General features: G+C 41.4%; 1 protein-coding gene across 16 annotated transcripts in view; it reads left to right on the top strand.

The window, feature by feature from the left end:
- PBRM1 (polybromo 1) overlaps positions 1–10712 on the top strand; it is a 55296-nt gene extending 44584 nt beyond the window's left edge. For 8 of the 16 annotated variants that reach the window (XM_054387644.1, XM_054387642.1, XM_054387647.1 and 5 more), the window contains 4 exons: positions 5335–5490; positions 7885–7955; positions 9110–9326; positions 10526–10712. In XM_054387644.1, the coding sequence (XP_054243619.1) occupies positions 5335–5490; positions 7885–7955; positions 9110–9326; positions 10526–10698 (617 nt within the window). In that variant the 3' untranslated portion in view covers positions 10699–10712. Of the gene's footprint in view, positions 1–1448; positions 1608–5334; positions 5491–7884; positions 7960–8744; positions 8747–9109; positions 9327–10525 lie in introns of all 16 variants that reach the window. The other 8 variants (XM_054387652.1, XM_054387651.1, XM_054387650.1 and 5 more) reach the window with 4 other exon arrangements.
- The last annotated feature ends 7033 nt before the right edge of the window (positions 10713–17745 follow it).

The following is a 17745-nucleotide window of genomic DNA, read 5'->3' as shown; positions in this document are numbered from 1 at the left end:
CTGTACTAAATTTTGGAGTTCTGTGCGTCGTCATCTCTTCCTAAAGTAATAGAAGTGAAATGAAGGAAGGAAGTGCCTTTGGAAATTAAACTGGTCTTTCAGTGTGTGGAAGTAGTGCTAGAAGCTGCACAAACAGGTGATAGATGTTTGAAGTCATCTCCTAGAGAAAATGAGTAACATTGGCATGATGCATAAGTAATCTCCTTGATGAACTTCTTAGCTTTCATTTGACAGAGGAACTTGATTGGTGTTTCAGTGGCAATTTTCATCTTTCACCAACTGCAGGAGAACTTGTAGCCCTGCATTCAGTCTTATTAAGATTTGCTGGAGATGTATGCTACATTCATTTATTCTTTGTTGTTCTTCATTGCATCAGTCAGAGACAATGTTCAGAGTAAAGAAATCAGCACCTTGAGTGGGCGTTCAGTGTATCTCCTTTTTTGGTTGCTTGGATTTTGGTTGTGGTTGGTTTTTGGTTTTTTTGTTTTTTTTTTTTTTCTCTTTCTTTCTTCTTCCCGTGACCCTTTGCCCTTCTCTTAATATAAAATTGTCCTCTGGTCAAATTCTCCTGCAGTAGATCTTCTGTTCTTGCAGTCACAGTGAGAAACTTGATTGAGATAATGACCAGATTCATCGTACAAAGGACACACATGACCTCCAGTGAGCAGCACAATGTGAGTTAGACATCTTCAGCAAAACAAACAAACAAAATTAGCTCAAAGGGGACCAAATGGGACAAATGACAGAAAGAGACAGAGAAAAATATTTTTGGTCCATCAAACTGCTGCTTGTTATGTTCCAAACACTAAGGACCTATCTGCACTAGGGAAACTTTGCAAATGCTTCCCAACTTTGCCATCCCTTTTCAACTGCATCAGCAGTAAAATTCATGGGGACTCCATGAATAAGCAAGCCACTGGCTGGCACTACTGTCTGCAGTTTGCATATTAGTTTAGGGTATGCCTGGTAGACATGATGCCTACAATTTCTGCAACAGCTGGTGGCAGATCTGAGTGAGAGCTGCTGGCCTTTGCTACAGCTGGTTCAGCTGAGACAGTGGTGGCAAAGGAGGGACCGTTTTGCCACGTTTTCCTAGTGCAGACTGAGCCTAGTGCTGGACTGCTGCTTCATGTTGGTAACACTGGTGTTATTATCAAATTTGTTCTTTGACTTTCAAAAATTTTTATTTTATTATTTGCTTTAATTTTTTTTTTTTAGAAAGATAAAACTTTGTGGAATATTTTTCATGAAAAAAAAAAGAGGTTCTCTAAAAGTCTTACCTGCAGCCACATGAAATCAAATCATAACCTGTATGAAAAGATTCATCTGTTCTACTTGATACTTGACTAAACTATGCCAGTGTTTGACTAGTCCTTTTTTAATGAACAGATAATATTTTGAAATTCTGGGTTACAAAACAGAACTGAAAATCTAAAATACTTTTACAGAGCGGGCAGCTAAAGTTGCTGAGCAGCAGGAGAGAGAGCGAGCAGCACAGCAGCAGAATTCCTCCCCCCGGGCAGGCACTCCTGTCGGGGCTCTTATGGGGGTGGTGCCGCCACCAACACCAATGGGAATGCTCAATCAGCAGTTGACACCCGTTGCAGGTAAAACGTAGGAGATATGACCATTTTTTCCTCATCCACTATATCAAACCCCTTCATAACTCTGAACACTCTCTTGGGTCACTTTGTCCTTACAGAAGAAAAAGCTCAACCTCTTCAGTCTTTCTTCATAATGAGCAGATGTAACTGCAGCGGTAGCCTGGTAGCCCCACATTACTTGCTCCAGTAGTCAGTGGTCTGTTGAAAATGCAAGGAAAAGGGTCCTCCTCGTGAAGTAGTTGTGTTCTGTTTGTGTGCAGTCCTGTTTGTTCACTCTACTTTGCTGAGTTCATGTTTAGCCCTGCTCTGTGCAGGAGGGGAGAGAGCTAAATACACTTTTCAGTGCATACAGCATCAGTGGAAGTGGTAAAGTAGGAGTCAAATTTTTATTTTTTTTTTTTTTTTTTTTTACTGTCAGGAAGGTGAGAGGCAAACAGAATCCAGACCAGATTTTAAGTCCAAGCAAAAGCTACAGGATTGCCAATTAGAGAGTGGTAAGCAGAGCAGACTAGGCTCTAGAGCCACTGCAGAAACAAGTACGAAATACCAACTTTGCTGGGTTTATCAGGTGATTTGCCAGAACAGAACTAAGCCAGGAGAGTTCTTCCATGAGGTCCCTGTAGCTGGGTGTGGTGCTCCTTACAAAGTGTAATTTAACATGAGTATCCTTGTATTAAGTATTTTTGGGATCAGATTTGAAGACAGTGTAGTTCACTGGAGATTCTTGTATGGGAACCATCCATACATCAGTGAGAAAATGAATTCCATATGACCTGAGAGGTTGTTTTTCATCACCCATTTATAAGGAAAGTAGATTACTTCAGTCAAGGTCAAAATAGGGCTGAGTAAGTAAAAATGAGTATGTGGAGGGGTTTTGGTTTGAGTTTTGGGATTTTTTTTTTAACTTTCCCTTAAGGCATTCCAATTATTCCATTTATTCTTTTGTAATTTTTCTTTTTTCCCCCCCTGTCTCACAGGCTGTGGCCATAATTTATAGCTGACAGCCTGAAGCAGTTCCCATCATGGTCTCTAAATGCCTTTTCAGTAAATTGGCTGCATGGATGTTTAAACTGAAGGCACATTCCTCATTTGGTGTGTGGTCTCCAGATTTCAAAGCAGATGTTTATGCCAAGTTGCATTTTGCTTTTGGTTTTTGGTTGGGTTTTTTTTTTTCCACTTTGTTCTCCATAATTTTTCTCTGAACTGTTTGCACTTGGTGTGTGTTTGTGAATGTGTAGACTTGTCAGTGCAGATACTTAGAAAAAGGAGGAAAAAAGCACAAAAACAAGGGTTCTCCAGTGCTGATCTCTTTTGTGAGTCACCTACGCCAATCTAGAGTATGTAGAATTGTCATCCTCTTGTGGTTGTGTTTTCTTGGTTCTTGGGGTTTTGGCATTTGGCACTTTTCCAGTTTTTGGAGGTAATTGTTCCTGGGCAGTAAGACTTACATGAACACTTCCTTGAAGCTTCTCCAAAAACATGCTTTCTGCTTCAGCCTCTTTGAGAGCAAACCTGTATTTAAGACCATCATCTTATTCAAGTGGTTAGACATTCAAGTCTCTTCACTTTGGCCTTGTGAAATACTTCCTTAAAGTAGATGATCAGGTGGATCTTTTAAAACTCCCTCTGTTTTGTGGCCTGTTTGAAAAACAGACTCTTCCATCATTTGGTTTTCACAGGTCTTACTTAGAAGTATCTTATTCTGTTGAAACCTCTTTCACATCCTCCATCATTTGATTGCTTTTCTCTAATTCAGAGAACTCCATTGCAGAAGTTCCCAGAACTTCTTTTTGTCCCACAGGTCCAAGAAACCTGATGCCTTCTGAGATGCATTTCTCTTAGCATGCAGTGCTCTAGTTTCTTGTAAACTTAAAAAGTTTGTTTAATCTTATGCTGTTACAGTAAAATATAGGAGAAGGAGTAATTTGAAAGTGCTGGAAAACACTTGCCCATGTTTACTAGTTTAAAATCAAAGTGGTAACTCGTGCATAGGGTATGAAAGCAACTGCTCTTAGGACATTGTCATGAACTACAAGAACTTTATCTTGTGGAGATTTGATGACAACTTTATTAACAGAGCCAGCTTGAATGAGTATTTTATCTGGAAATGTACAAAGGATGGATAGGAATTTTTGTTGGAGCTCTCTTGGTTGTCTGAAAGCTTCAGAGGTGTCTGTATTAGAGGGGTGATGGTAGTGTGGGGTGCATTGGAAGTAGCAGGCAGTAGCCACAGTGAAAGCCCTTTGTTCCAGGGATGCTTTTTTTTTTTTCTTCTTCTACTTTTTCCATTAGAAATATGGATTTCACTTTGTTAATAAAGAGGTACAGATGAGCTTCCAGGTATTTGAGACAGGTATCTAAGACCTCTTTAATAAATGTCAGTCTAGGTGTCCTGTGCAAAATAAAGGTTTAGGGAAGTTCAGTTCTTTATTTTCTCATTGTTTGCTCCATGTAAAACTTCAGGAATTTCAGGTTTCTCACCTTTGTAACTCTTCCTAGAGAAACAAAGTATTCTAGCTTGTATTTTGTAGCTGCTCAATCTGTTTCAATCCTGAGATGGTGACAGCTTTTTTTTTCCAGTTAGACCTGGCTTGAGTTTTTTGCCAGTCTCATTCCAGAAATCCTTGTTCTGAAAGTTTCTTTTATGAGTCACTGGGAGTGTGGCAAAGACTCAGTAGGTAGGAACAGACTACAGAATCCCAATCAATTTTGCATTTCTAAACTTACCTCATCACTCTGGACCTGCTTCTGTCCTCTCTCATCTTCTCATTGCCCTTTCAACCCCTTTCCTTGGTTACCTGACAATGCATCCATTGTAATTTAAAAGCTTAGAAAACAAGCAAGGGACAAGCAATTTATGTTCCAGGACCTAATGACACAGTGCAGTTACATTGTGTAGGTCAACCTCATGGATAGGAGCAAACCTGAGCTGAAACCAGAATAAGCTCTAAGTTGTCTTCCTCACATGCAGAAAACCAGAGTGATGAGCAGCAGCACAATACCATCTTCATGATGTCATTTATTTTCCTGTGAAGACACCTTGAAATCACTGTCAGTGAAACTGTGAGGGACTGCAGGGGCTCCCTGTAAGTCCTTTTACTTCAGTCTAGTGCTGTGAGTGCAAGACACTGCAGCCCAGCACAGCCAGTGCTGTCAGCTTCATACTGGGGATGGTTTAATTAAAATCACCCTTGTCACTGCTGTTAGTTTTGAGTATGCAAATAATTCAGGGCCTTTGTGTGTTAATTTTGCATATGCACTGCAGAAAAACTTGTAGGTTTTCTTTTCTTTGTTCCAGCTGGGTTTGGTGTCTGAGCTAGCCCATGCAGCAGGGCTGTACGTGGAGCTTTGTGTAGTTAGTGTTGTGTTTGTAATCTGTATGCAGATGGCAGAGCTTTAAGCTGTATTAAAATTGCTTGCGTGAGTAACATTGAATTGTGGCTGAATTGATTCCTTGTGTTAACATATCCGAACGTTCAGCATCGATCGCCCCATCCCAAACATACAAATACACTAAACACTAATTCATCAGAAGTATTGTTTCATATTTGTAACTTTTTCTTTTTTGAATGTTTGTTATTTTTTGCAAGATACTAATTGTAGTAGCGTCTTGCTCTACTAAAGGTGCTTTTACGTTCTTTATTTTTTTTGTGTGGATAGTGCATGTCTTACTGTGTAGATCATACTGCATGTTATTGATGCATGTTTGAAATTTGTTGTGTCCTTCAAGGCATGATAAGTGGCTATCCACCGGTGCTGCCACCTTTGCAGGGCCCAGTTGATGGCATTGTTAGCATGGGCAGCATGCAGCCACTTCACCCAGGGGTGCCCCCACCCCACCAACTTCCGCCAGGTATGCCAGGCATCCCAGGCATCCCACCACCCGGTAAGAATGTCATCCTCATTGCTCCTTATTTCATGTTTCATGTACTTGCTGTTTAACCAGTTGTTCCAGAAAAGATCTGCAGCTTGGGTTTTTTTTTTTTTTTTTTGGTCATAGCTTCTGTTTCTAAACATTGCAGGTTTGTTGAGCTGCAGAGCACACAATGCACTGCTGAACATGTGAGGTGTATGCAAAACCTTGACAGAACAGCATGTCCAGTAAACCATCAGGGAAAGGTTACTGGAGAGACATGACACTGCTTCAAGCAGTAGTTTTGCTCCAGCTAAAAATTTAACAACTTTGCATTTGTTTTATCAGAGGTCTGAAAAGCTGAAATCAGCCCATTCATATCCTTTTGTCATTTGAAGAGCATCCTTCCACTTCTCCTTTCCTTATTTAAAGTTGGGCTTATAACTGGAATGTATGGATCTTGTCTTTTTCAGTACGTTACTGTTTATCAGTAGTCAAACTGCACTTAAATGAACCTGGTCATGTTAGAGCTCTTGGCCATTGGGGCACTGACACATGTTACAGTAAAACAGTTGTGATTGAAGCTTCTTGACAGAACAGGAACTGGAAACAGTGAGGAGAAATCTGTGTACTGTTGTGGCCAAATTTAGAATTGATTTTTTGAGAGCATATCTACCACACAGTTGTTACCTTTTAGCCACACTTTTTGATTTTAAAAAAGGCTAAATGAAACAAGCATTTTTCCAGTGTAAATGCCATTAAAATGTCCCCATTATGGGGAAAAAGATTCATCTGCCCTCTGATCCTGTTTTTTGCTGATTCTCTCAGTTTTTACCTCTGATAACTCATGTGCCTATTATTTAAAAGATGTGCATCACATCCCACAGCAGTTAAGCTGTTACCAAAAGTAGTCTCGTTTGCCTTCCTCTACCTCACTTACAACTGTGTTTATCAGAAGCACTGTTAAGACCTTATCTGTATGGAAATTGGTTTGGTGGGTTTTTTTAATTGCTTATTTTTAACAAGAATCTCTCAGGATTAGGTGTGCAGCTTGCAGCTTCAGTGGTCTGTAAGATTCACCATAATGTCACATAGAGGGAGTGGGAAAATAGCTGTCTGTCTCTGGGCCTGGCCCTGATTCACCCAGGCATTTAGCACATGTCAGCAACATACAAATGTTTGGGAGGTGAATCCAGGATACTGAAGAGTTTTCCCACTGGAGAAGTGGGCTGTGTGTTTGGTGTTTAAAACTGCGAGGGTATGGGTTAGAGCAAAAATATTGCGTGGGAATGGAGGACCACAGATGAAGAGGTGCTAAATCGGTCTGGGTGGGCTAAGGGTGAAGCCATGCTCCAGTGCTGGAAAGGCAACGGTGCCTTCCTCCAAACTTCTTTGCTCTGTACCAAAAGAGAACTCCCTGCCACTTTCCATGAATTGTATTAGCTGTTTTTTGCCCCTGTTTCTGACTTGCTGTTAGTACAAATGCATTGAAAACAGGGACTGTGATCAAAAGGAGAATGCATTCAAAACGTGCTTCAGTGTGCAAAATCCAGCGGCACATCTTTTGATCACTGATACAGAAAACCTCACACAAAGGAAACCCTCAGGAAGAGCACAATTAATTTGCAGCTTTTGCACTGAGTGAATATGAGAAGTGGCATAAAGAGCAAGGAAAGCAGCAGCATGCATAACCTTAATTTTTTCAGAGCAAAGCATCTGTATGTAAAATATCAAGAACTGCATGACTCTCATTTAGATTTGTAAACCTTTGTATGCAAGACTGACATGGGCTCTTTCTGCTGCACTCTGCAACAGGAAAAAGCTTTAATATGGCTAAGAAAACTAATAATATTAATATTGTTTTTCTAAAATCTATTTGAAATGGTTATTGGTCTCATATGTAGGCTATTTAAGCTTAACCTGCAAGTTGCATTTTATGTTAGTGAGATCTAACAGAGTTTGTGCACTGGCTTGGATTTCCACCTGCCGGGAATGTATTTTGTAAGGCTGAACACAAAGAAGTGATAAATGCTGCTAAAGCAAATCAGCATTTCCATTCTTAAAGGATTCCAGGAAGATCTCATCAAGCCAAAGGTGTATTTTATGAATAAAAAGATTTAGCCAGAGAATTACTATCTAACATGGGAAAAAAAAAAAAAGCCCCTGAAAATAAAAAATTATTCACTTTTCATTTCTTTAATTAAATTAATTCAACAGGCCACATACCAATGTTTGGTAGTTGTCATATTGGCTTTTTTTTTTTTTTTTGGGTGGGGGGAGAGGAGAGTGGGATATTTGAATGTTGTACATCTGCTTAAAATAATTCTGAGCAATGATTTCAAAGTATGAATTCTTGCTATAGAAGACCAAAGAGATATTTCTCACTGCTCTGAAATAAGACTAATTATTTTGTATTTTGGAATATAGGTGTTATAGGACAAAATGTGGCCCCCATGGTAGGCACTCCAGCACCCGGAGCAAGTCCTTTTGGACAGCAGGTGAGTCATTTTTGCATGATTGATGAGGCTCCAAGACTCTCAATTCCCATTTGAGCAGCATCTGAATTAAGACATGTAGGAATTCATATAGCCTTGCCTAAGGTGAATGTAAACCAAGTGCACACCAGGGTATGTAGAACCAGCTAATACCTTACGTGCAGGGTGTGTGTCTGTATTTGTTGAGTTCTTATTGGACTAAACAGGTTTTGCCCAGTGGGATAACTTCTGCAGCAGAGGCAACGCAGTGTCTTGTTCTGTTTTCCTTGTAGTAAACCAAGAGGAGTCATTTCAACACACTGTTAAGTTGCTGTAATTAGGTTTTGCCCACTTTGGTGCTGCAGAAAGAGCACTGTCCATTTCTCAGCTCTTGATGAGTGAGTAGAACTTCAGTTTGCTCCCATGTTTCACAAACTGATGAAGCAGATGTTCATTGGCAGTTCAGAATTTTCCAGATGGGATAACGGTGATGACCATCAGTGTTTAATACAGATGAAGTGGCTTTATGGACTAAATCTTTGCGTCATAAAGAGAAATGTGATTTGGCTAGAGGATGTAAGTAAAACCAGAAGTCGAGTGAAAAAGTTAGTCGAGTGCATGTGTCACGACGTTGAGTTATTCCAGACCACAGAGTATCTGTATCAAGAGTTCTCAGTACTGCTGCTTAATCACAGTGATGGGAATCTTCTGTATTTTTTTTTTTTGTGCCTGGAATTTTTGGCTGACAGCAATTAGAATTTGTTTTGTGAAAGTATCCCAGCTGTCCAGGTGATGAGGGTCAGTTTGGATTAGGTGTTTTAGAGATAAACATTGCACTTCACAGCCCACGTGGTTTCTGATCAAATCAGAGAAAGCATGAATAAAAAGGAAGAAAAAGGAGTAATTAAGATTAATAGGAGAGAGGAGAAACAGTGATAGTAATCAGAGTATGTTTACATAGATTGGAACTACCCACAGTGTTCTCTGTTCAATATGAGTATGGTGACCCCAACAGATAGCCTTGGCTGAAGTGTATCTTCCAGGGAAGCTTGCTTATGTCTTTGCTCCTAACCTGTTTTTTGAAGCTGCATTGTATGAGGATGACCTGTTGCACAGATGTCAAGTGGCTTCCTTGCAGTTCCCCCAAGTGTAATCTCTCCATCACTTTGTCATTGCAGATAGGAATCCTTGGCCCACCAGGACAGCAGGCACCTCCCCCGTATCCTGGCCAGAGCCCAGCAAGTCAGCCAGTTATGCAGCAGCCCTCAACTCCCATGTTCGTCTCCCCTCCACCAAAGACACAGAGGCTTCTTCATTCTGAAGCCTATCTGAAATACATTGAGGGGCTTAGTGCTGAATCAAATAGCATTAGCAAGTGGGACCAGACTCTTGCAGGTAAGGCTTTTGACAGAGAGCAGGAGGTTGTCAGACAGAACACTTGTTTGGAACCATTAATATTTTGTGCCTTTAGGGGAAAGGCTAAACAAATATGCTACATAAAATGTCCTCATGCAGGTAATTGTTAGAAATAAGCTGCTCAGTCTGACAGGGGGCTGGGCCATCTCATTTTAACTACACTATCACGTAGAATCATAGATTGGGCTGGGTTGGAAGGGACCTCCAAAGGCCATCTAGTTCAACCTCCTCTGCAGTGAGCAGGGGCATCCTCAACTCAATCAGGTTGCCCAGAGCCCTGTCAAGCCCCACTTTGAACATCTCCAGGGATGGGACCCCAGTCACCTCCTTGGGCAACCTGTTCCAATGTTCCACTACCCTCATGGTAAAGGTTGAACCAGGTGATTGTTGGGATGTCTTCTAACCTGGCATTCTGTGATTCTGTGTGAAATCCACAAACTGGGTATTTGCTTGTTATCAACAGGTGAATTCCATTGATGTTGTATAAATCTAAGGCTTATTTGTATAGGCTTAAAGACTAAGAGCTTGTCGTGGTTTTAGAGCACTTTTGCCCTTCCCCAAAGGAGTAAAAGGAAAACACAATCCACACAGAATTGGAAAGTTAAATGGAAATACTATTCACAACTATATACAACAGTACACAAATTCATATTTAGCCTCAGCCCAGTTCTCTCCAACCTGGGCTTTACCAAGACCTCACTAGGCCAGCATCATCCAAAAAAAAAAAAAAAAACCAAAACAACAAACCAACTTCCCCCCAACTAGGCCAAAATCCAAGCCTCAATGCCCCCCCAATATCTCCCTACCTAGGCCCAAATGACACAGTAAAAATCAGCCAGGCCACTCAAGGCCAAAAGCCTCAACTCCTCCGTAAATACCAGAGAGGTACCAGCTTGGTCCACTGGGAGAAGAGAGAGAGGAAAAGGCAGAACAAACAATTATGCCTGTTTATATAGGGAAACAGATGCAGGATTATGGGGATGAAAATAACAAAGATTACTTTGTCCACCCACTGGGCTGTCTGGTCCTTCTGGAGGACCTCTCTGTGCTTAAGACATCCAGTCTTAAACCTACAACAGAGCTAAAGTTCTACTGTAGAATTGTATTCACCTTCCTCTAGAAAAATGGCAGTGGCTTTCAAAGCCATCAGCTAACCGGCCCATCTCTTGCCCTTCCAGCACGAAGACGAGATGTCCACTTGTCAAAAGAGCAGGAGAGCCGACTGCCTTCGCACTGGCTGAAAAGCAAAGGGGCTCACACCACCATGGCCGACGCGCTGTGGCGCCTGCGAGACTTGATGCTGCGCGACACCCTCAACATCCGCCAGGCCTACAACATCGAGCACGTCTAGCCCCGGCAGCGGCATGGAACAGGAGCTGTTTTAGTCACCCGGTGGGAAGAGAGAACCAACAATAATTTGTATTGCGTTTTACTGTACATTGCAAGAGCATTTTTATATAAGGACACTTTTAATAAGCATCTTTCACTTTTTGTTATATTGAGTTGACTTTCTCAAATACACGGATTTTTGCATATGTTTCCTTTTGTTTGAAAGGCGATTTCATAATGGGTTTGAGTGTAGTCAAGGATTCATCTTTTCTTATACTTTATTGCTGAGAATCTGATGCCATTGTTTTTATATAAAAGAAGAAAAAAGAAAACCAAGTATTTACAGGTTGATACAGTGGAATGTGAACTTAGTCATAGTTTACATCGTAGAAGAATGTGTGTACATGTGCTCGTGTGCTGGACGCTTCCGGCAGAAATCTCACTTGGGCGTGAGCAGGGACGATCTCTCAAAAGGAGCTAAAGGTAAGCTGTGCATTGACACTAGGGAAAAATGACATTTCAGGTCAATACTGAGGCAGCTGAGTGGGCCACAGCAGTCATGGAAGTGCTAATGTGGACAGGACAAGGGTGTCTTGACAGCTGATGTTGTCCAGTCCTGTCCAGTTCCTGAATTGTGTAGCCAAGGCTGTTGCGATCCTATGTCACTAACAGACTACACGTGCTAGCGTGCCCTTGGAAGGTGAAGCATTCCGTCTACCATGACCTCCTTTGAGGGTTCTGTGATGTCCTTAACACCGAGCAGTGGGAAGGGAAAGCTTCCTCCATAAGCAATCTGTGTGTGGGGCAGGCATGCAGAGCTTCAAACCTGTTGGGGTTTGGGAAGGTAAGTTAGAGGAGAAGGACAGTTGAGTTGTGACATTAGTGAAGTAAGGTGGTGTTTTTAAATTCACATATATTCTGTTAATGATTGGGCATTGGAAGATATTTTTTGTATGCTTTCTTTAAGTATTAAGTCACCTTAATGAAAGTTTTGCAATGCAAAATTTGAGAGAAATTTGGCTTGTCAGTTACCTTTAAAGTCAAATACTACTGTATGATATCTGTAAGTTCAGCATACCTGGTACGTTGGAGAAACAGAGTACTTTCAGTACAGCCTTCAAAGGGCTTGGGCTTGATTTTTCTCTCTTTTCTTTTTTCTTTCTTTCTTTCTTTCTTTCTTTTTAGCTAAGTAAGGTAGGTAGAGACTCTTGCCAAATTTCAAGGTTGTGACTGCCTTCTGCTAAAGATTTACCTGTCCTTATAACTAACCAGGTTTTGGGCTGTAAAGATATTTCTTTAAAGCTAAATCCTTTCATGCATTTAATTTCAGAAAAAGAAATAATACTTGGATTGCATTAAGTAACTGGGAAAGCTGTATCAATTTGAACAATTTGTTGGCAGGAACATAGTCACTACAACTCAGTCCAAAAGAACTGATTTACTGATACACTTTATGTTACTGCTAAAGATGTTCCTTGTGTGGAAATGTTTTTTAAAGTCTAATAGGACAGAACATTTTCATTTGAGTACAATTAGCAGAAGGTTAAATATTTGTCTTCAGATACTGGATGTCTTGGGTTCTGCTTTGCTGATGAAATTGACTGATGAGGGAAGTGACATGTGCAAGTAGGAACTGTTACTTAATTTGACTGGCTAATTTCTGTCCCCCTCCTGTTGAAATCCTCCAGTCATTGCATGGGAAAAATGTGTAATTGCAGATAGGCACTTAAGGACAGTTTAGGTCAGATGTGCAATGGATGTGAAGGAAATGGAGCAAAGTAATGTATAGGAAAGTTACATTTTTGAACTCTACAAGTAGCACACCTGTGGTACAGAAGTTCTTTACTGGCCGTTGTAAATGACCAATTTTATTTACTAAAGTAGAAACCGAATAGTTTTAGACCACCCCCATATATACAGCATCATCCTCAGATGGGTTTAAATTACCACAGGCTTTGCAACTTGGAGCCACAAAGATGGGGCGTTGAAGTGAATCGGGCAGCAAATCCTAGTTTTTAAGTATTTGGAACTGTCCTGGATTGTACTAATACACCACCACATTCTCCTGCCTCTCAGCATTAACAAAAAATACACCAAAGAACCTGGGATGGATTTTAGTTAAGTTATTGTTTTATTTATTTTCTTTTGAGGACTGGATGAAACTCCCTTTGGAGCATGTATAATTCAGATGTTTAATTTATCTGAAGGTCAGTGATGAGCAGACTTGCAGCACTGGCTCTCTCCTGCCCGAGCAGCTGAAGCCCCACTTTTCGCTGCTCTTTCTGGCCCAGGAGCAAGAGATTGGAAGTGCAAACAAAACCTGGGTCCTCCTGCAAGGCAGTGCAGAGCACTACCACTGGGCTGGCCCTAATCAATTATTTTAAGTTTTGTTTATTTATTTCAAAATAATGTCTCTGTATATTGGAGACATTTCAGTTGATTGCAGTAAAGTTTAGGCTATAATGGCTACAGTCTAGAATTCCAAACCAGCAAAAGAAACTGTTTTCTGACTCTGGTTTAAAAAGGAAAAAAAAATCTCTGTCTGTCTGTCTTTCTCTCTCTTTGTGGATGTTTGAACCCCTCATTTGTTTTCCACTGCCAATCACTGTACTGGCATAAACAAAACTTTCAGATTAAAATAAAAGTATGTATGGGACATGGGTGGCTTCTGTGAGAGTGGAAAATAGATAAATTTAGGGCCGGTATTTTCATAAGCCAGTTGGAGACAAGTAGGAATTATTTGTTCTCTTCCTCAGTCCTTCCCTTCCTGGGGAATCTTTCTCTTCCCTGAGAAAATTTACTGTTTGTGTAAAAATTCAAAATGTTGATGTTGGTGACTTTTTTTTATATTTTTTTTTCGGCTTATGTTTTTGGACCTGGTTAATCCATGCTTGGCTTTTCATTAGCTCTTGTACTCCTGAAGGTTAAGCTACTAACCAGGTTTATAACATGTATGTACCATCACTTTGTTTACCTGAGTCTTTTTAATTTGAATAAAAATAGTTTGCAAAGTGGTTTTGGATTAACCAGGTTTTAGTGTCCCATCAAGATTTTTGTTAGGGTTTTATTTCAAGCATTCTGGCTGTTGCTGATAGAGATTTTATTCAGCCCTTGGACCGTGAGTGCTTGTGTGTGGCTAAGGAATCTTTTTTTTTTTTTTATATTGTCCTGTGTATTGCAAGATGTGCCTGGTAGGTGCTGAGAACAGTGATGCTGAAAAATGTGGTAGAAAATTGAGCCATAAAGAGCATGAAAGTAAACCTTGAAAAATAGAGGACTCATTGGGAGCAAGCTGAATGGAGATGATAAGATTCAGTCAGTCCCAGTTGCCCTTCACATTAATTGCTTTTGAAAATAAACAGCAAGCCTTAATTTCATACTGGAAGCTACCCTGGTTCAGGCCTCTCTTTTATGTAGCTGTGTAATAAAGGAAATTAGAACAGTAATACTGAGAAAAGCATCTTTTACACAACAAAATAGAATGTCAGAAATTTTCTTTAATGCCACAAACAGCAAGAAATACTAAGTGGTATCAACCTCTTGAATCTCAAGGTGCCTCTGACATAAAATGTACAAAGCGCTGTTTAAGCCACCTGATAGCGTTGCATTTAGTGAACGTGCATTCATGGCTTGGACCTGGGGCTGCCTGTTGTGCATTCTGCCAGCTCTACAGAACTTCCACCTTTCTAAAATTTGATGGTGGATGGTGCAGTTGCACAGAAGAGACCTATTCAAATGATCTTCCACATCTCGTTTGCTCAGTCTGAGATACTGAAGAGCACCTGTACATAGACCCCTCTTGACTGCAAATACAATGAATCGGAACAGTTTCAGAATGGCATCAGGTGCTTTGGACACCAAGAAATGGAGTCGGATTCACTGATGTGTGTAAAAAAACTTCTGATTACCTCATAGTCCTTTTCCTTTTCAGAAGTCTTAATTTGATCATCATACAGGTGATAGTGGATTAAGAAATTTCCAGTCTTGGACAAGCCTCAATGATCTGCAGTGATGCATGGCCAGTCCTTCCTGCATGAAGAAGGGTCAGTAGTCCAGTGCAGAAGGCTGGCCATGCAGATTCTTGTCTGTTAAAGGAGGCAGCAGGAGAAACATGAAAAGAAATGGAGAAAAGTCCACTGACTTGTGCAGCAGAACCAATTAGTGGTGTGGCTGAGCCCAGGTTAAGTGAACCATGATGAAAGCCTTGGACAAAAATGGTGAAGAAAGGTCGATCCTTCATGAAGTCTGTGCAACTGTCTCCAGGGAGTGCCCAAATTCAGTTTCTATTGGATGATTTTGGGGACAACTATCATTAATCCTCATGCATGGTGCAAAGCACCAACTTCCAGTAACAGCTTAAGGGAGTTGCTCAGGACCAGTCATCCCACCACTGCCCAGGGCAGACTTTTGCATCTTTCTTGGAAGGAGCTGGGGCTGACCGTAAGCACAGCACAGGTACAGTTTTCCATCTCTATATGAAGTCCAAAGTTAAAGCATTGCCTTCACTGAAGGCAGTATAAGTTTTGCAGTTCACCAGTAGGTAACAGATGATTGTGTTTTCCTTTCTCCACTCTTGAAAACCTGGGACAAAAGTGCACTGCACAGACTGGGCACATAGATGCTGCTTTTACCAGAACTTTTCGGTATTTCCCTGGCTCGACGCTTTCCAGGCAGCACTCTTGGGTGCAGATCAGCAGGGAAATGATCAGCAAACATGCATCCTTTACACATAATCATTCTGAACCAGAAGTGGATTGTCCCCTCTAATGCTGGAATGGTGAGCAGCACTGCCTGTACATAAACAGCGCTATTAGTTCACAGATGTCTATGCACTGCTCTGCTGCTTTACTGAGCAGGGTTTTCCATGCTTGGTGTCTATCCTGCCTTGACTTCTAGACTTTGGAAAGCTTTCAGCAGAAATACTTTGCTAATGCTCAGAGTCCCCTGCTACAGCTGCTGCAGAAGTGAGTAACATGAGGCCACTGTTTGTAGATGCTGAGCTGCATTCCGGGCTGACACCAGGTGAACAACCTGAAGGAACAGATGTGCTCAACCCTGTTGAGCTGGCAAGGGCTCAGCAGTGCTTGAAATGAAAGCTGTGTTGCAGTGTGTAACAGCAGCAGTGGTGTGTTCCCAGTGCTGGCCTTAGCTCCAAGTTAAAGGAGAGTTCTTTCTTGCCGTTGTCCACCACCATAGCAGACAGGTGGGAGAGGCTGGAGGATGGGAAGCAAATGGGAAGATGGGAGTCAGAAAAAAGATGGGTAAGAGATTGCTGGGGAAGGCAAAAAGCTCAGAACTATGAGTCAGCAGGGGTAAACCAGAAACCAAATGAAGACCTTGGTTGTGGAAGTCTGGGTGTAGGTTAAAATTGATACCAAACTGGGCTGGGCACTGGGGCCTTGCAGGGACCTTTTTTCCAACGTAATTGAGCGACTTGCAAAATTGAAGAATGGGCACAAGCAAACACATTGTGGAAAGAAGAGCACACTTCAAATTTCTACGTGTCAAGCTTCATCTCAGATCTGTGCTGCCTGGAATGGTATGATGCCAGCTTGGAGAAGGATTTTATTCCTGCACTGGCCACAAAGACTGGTGCCACAGAACTCCCTGATAATGGCACTTGTGAGCGTCTACAGCCTGTCTGGCTTTCTATTTACCAATCTGGAGACACCTAAGGTATCTTCCAAGCACACCTGGCTGCAAATGGGAAGCAGTGCTGCAAAATAAGCAAGAGCTCTGGAGTGAAACACTGATCCTTGGCTCACTGATGTCTGTGAAAAAGTACCACTGTTACAGAAGTACTCAAGGGAAGCCACAGGAAGTTTTCACACTGGGCTTCTGAGTGCTGAGAAGTAACTGGGGCATGGGGTTCTTTCTTAATAAACAAAAAAAACCCAGAAATGTTAAAAAACTTAACATGTTCTATGGAAACCAAGCACAAGAGTTTCAAAAGACTCAAGAGATAAAAGCAGATGGAGCTAACTGCAACTTTCAAAATCTGTTTTTTTTTTTTAATAATGCTTTGTTCTTTAATGTATTGCTACAGTCAGAATCTACTTCACTGCAGTGATCTGTGACTAAAATGAAGCTTGCGCCTGAGCTTTTGACCTTGGGCTTTACCTTGAAACAGTCAAAATCTGTGTTCTTACTACTTCTGAAATAAGGTTTCCCCAGGTAATTCATTTGCTGTCCAGTCAAAATATGCAGCACCACAGTCACATAATTCTCTGTTTTATCTGCTGAAACCACAAGTAGCACTAGTCCCCAGATCAAGTCCTTGGAAGACACAACACAAAGTGCAGCGGTTACTCTTGGCTTGCAAGTTGAGTGCTTCACTGTACCATCTTCAAAACAGCCACTGTGTCCTTAGACAATGAAAACTGTGGAAAAAGGCTGCTAGGGGTGCATAGGAGTGTATGAATTCCCTCTGGTTTGCTTTAAGGCTGCTCCTAAGAACTATGGAGCCCTCACCATATACACATACCATCAGAAATAAAACAATGGCTTTAACACACAGTCCTCACTGGTGATGATGCACTAGGCACTACTGCACAGCCATCAGTATGCCCCCACACACCTAAGAGCTGCTATCACCATGACAGACACTATGTGTGTCTGGGATGCAGGAGTTGGTTTTTGCCCTTCTGTGGGGAGACAGGAGTCCTGCTGGGACTGTCGTTGCATGTTCTTCTGTGCTCATGTCTGTTACCAGGTAAATGCAGCAGAATTTTTTTTCCCCAAAGGCCTAAGCTCAGTCCATTGCTGAAGTAGCAACAATGGGGATTGCAGTGCTTGTGGGCAGTGCAGCCTGCATGCACAGCTGACTTTCCAAACAGCATGGGCTGAGTAAACACCAAGCAGTGAGTTGTACTCTTTATCTAGTTACAGTCATGCCACACTGGGAAGAAATCAGACGCTAGAGCAGTTTCTGTCAGTACAAAGGAAACTTAACAAAAAATTGATGTTGTCACTGTGCTTAGATGTATGATGTCACATTCCTTTCCCCTTGCTCTTGGCACAAAAATGGTGCCTCAAAGAAAGAAAAGCAGTAGCCAGACTGTTTATTCAG

The sequence above is a fragment of the Indicator indicator genome, chromosome 15 (genome assembly GCF_027791375.1).
Source record: "Indicator indicator isolate 239-I01 chromosome 15, UM_Iind_1.1, whole genome shotgun sequence".
Taxonomy (NCBI): domain Eukaryota; kingdom Metazoa; phylum Chordata; class Aves; order Piciformes; family Indicatoridae; genus Indicator; species Indicator indicator.
This window is presented reverse-complemented; position numbering and strand designations above follow the sequence as displayed.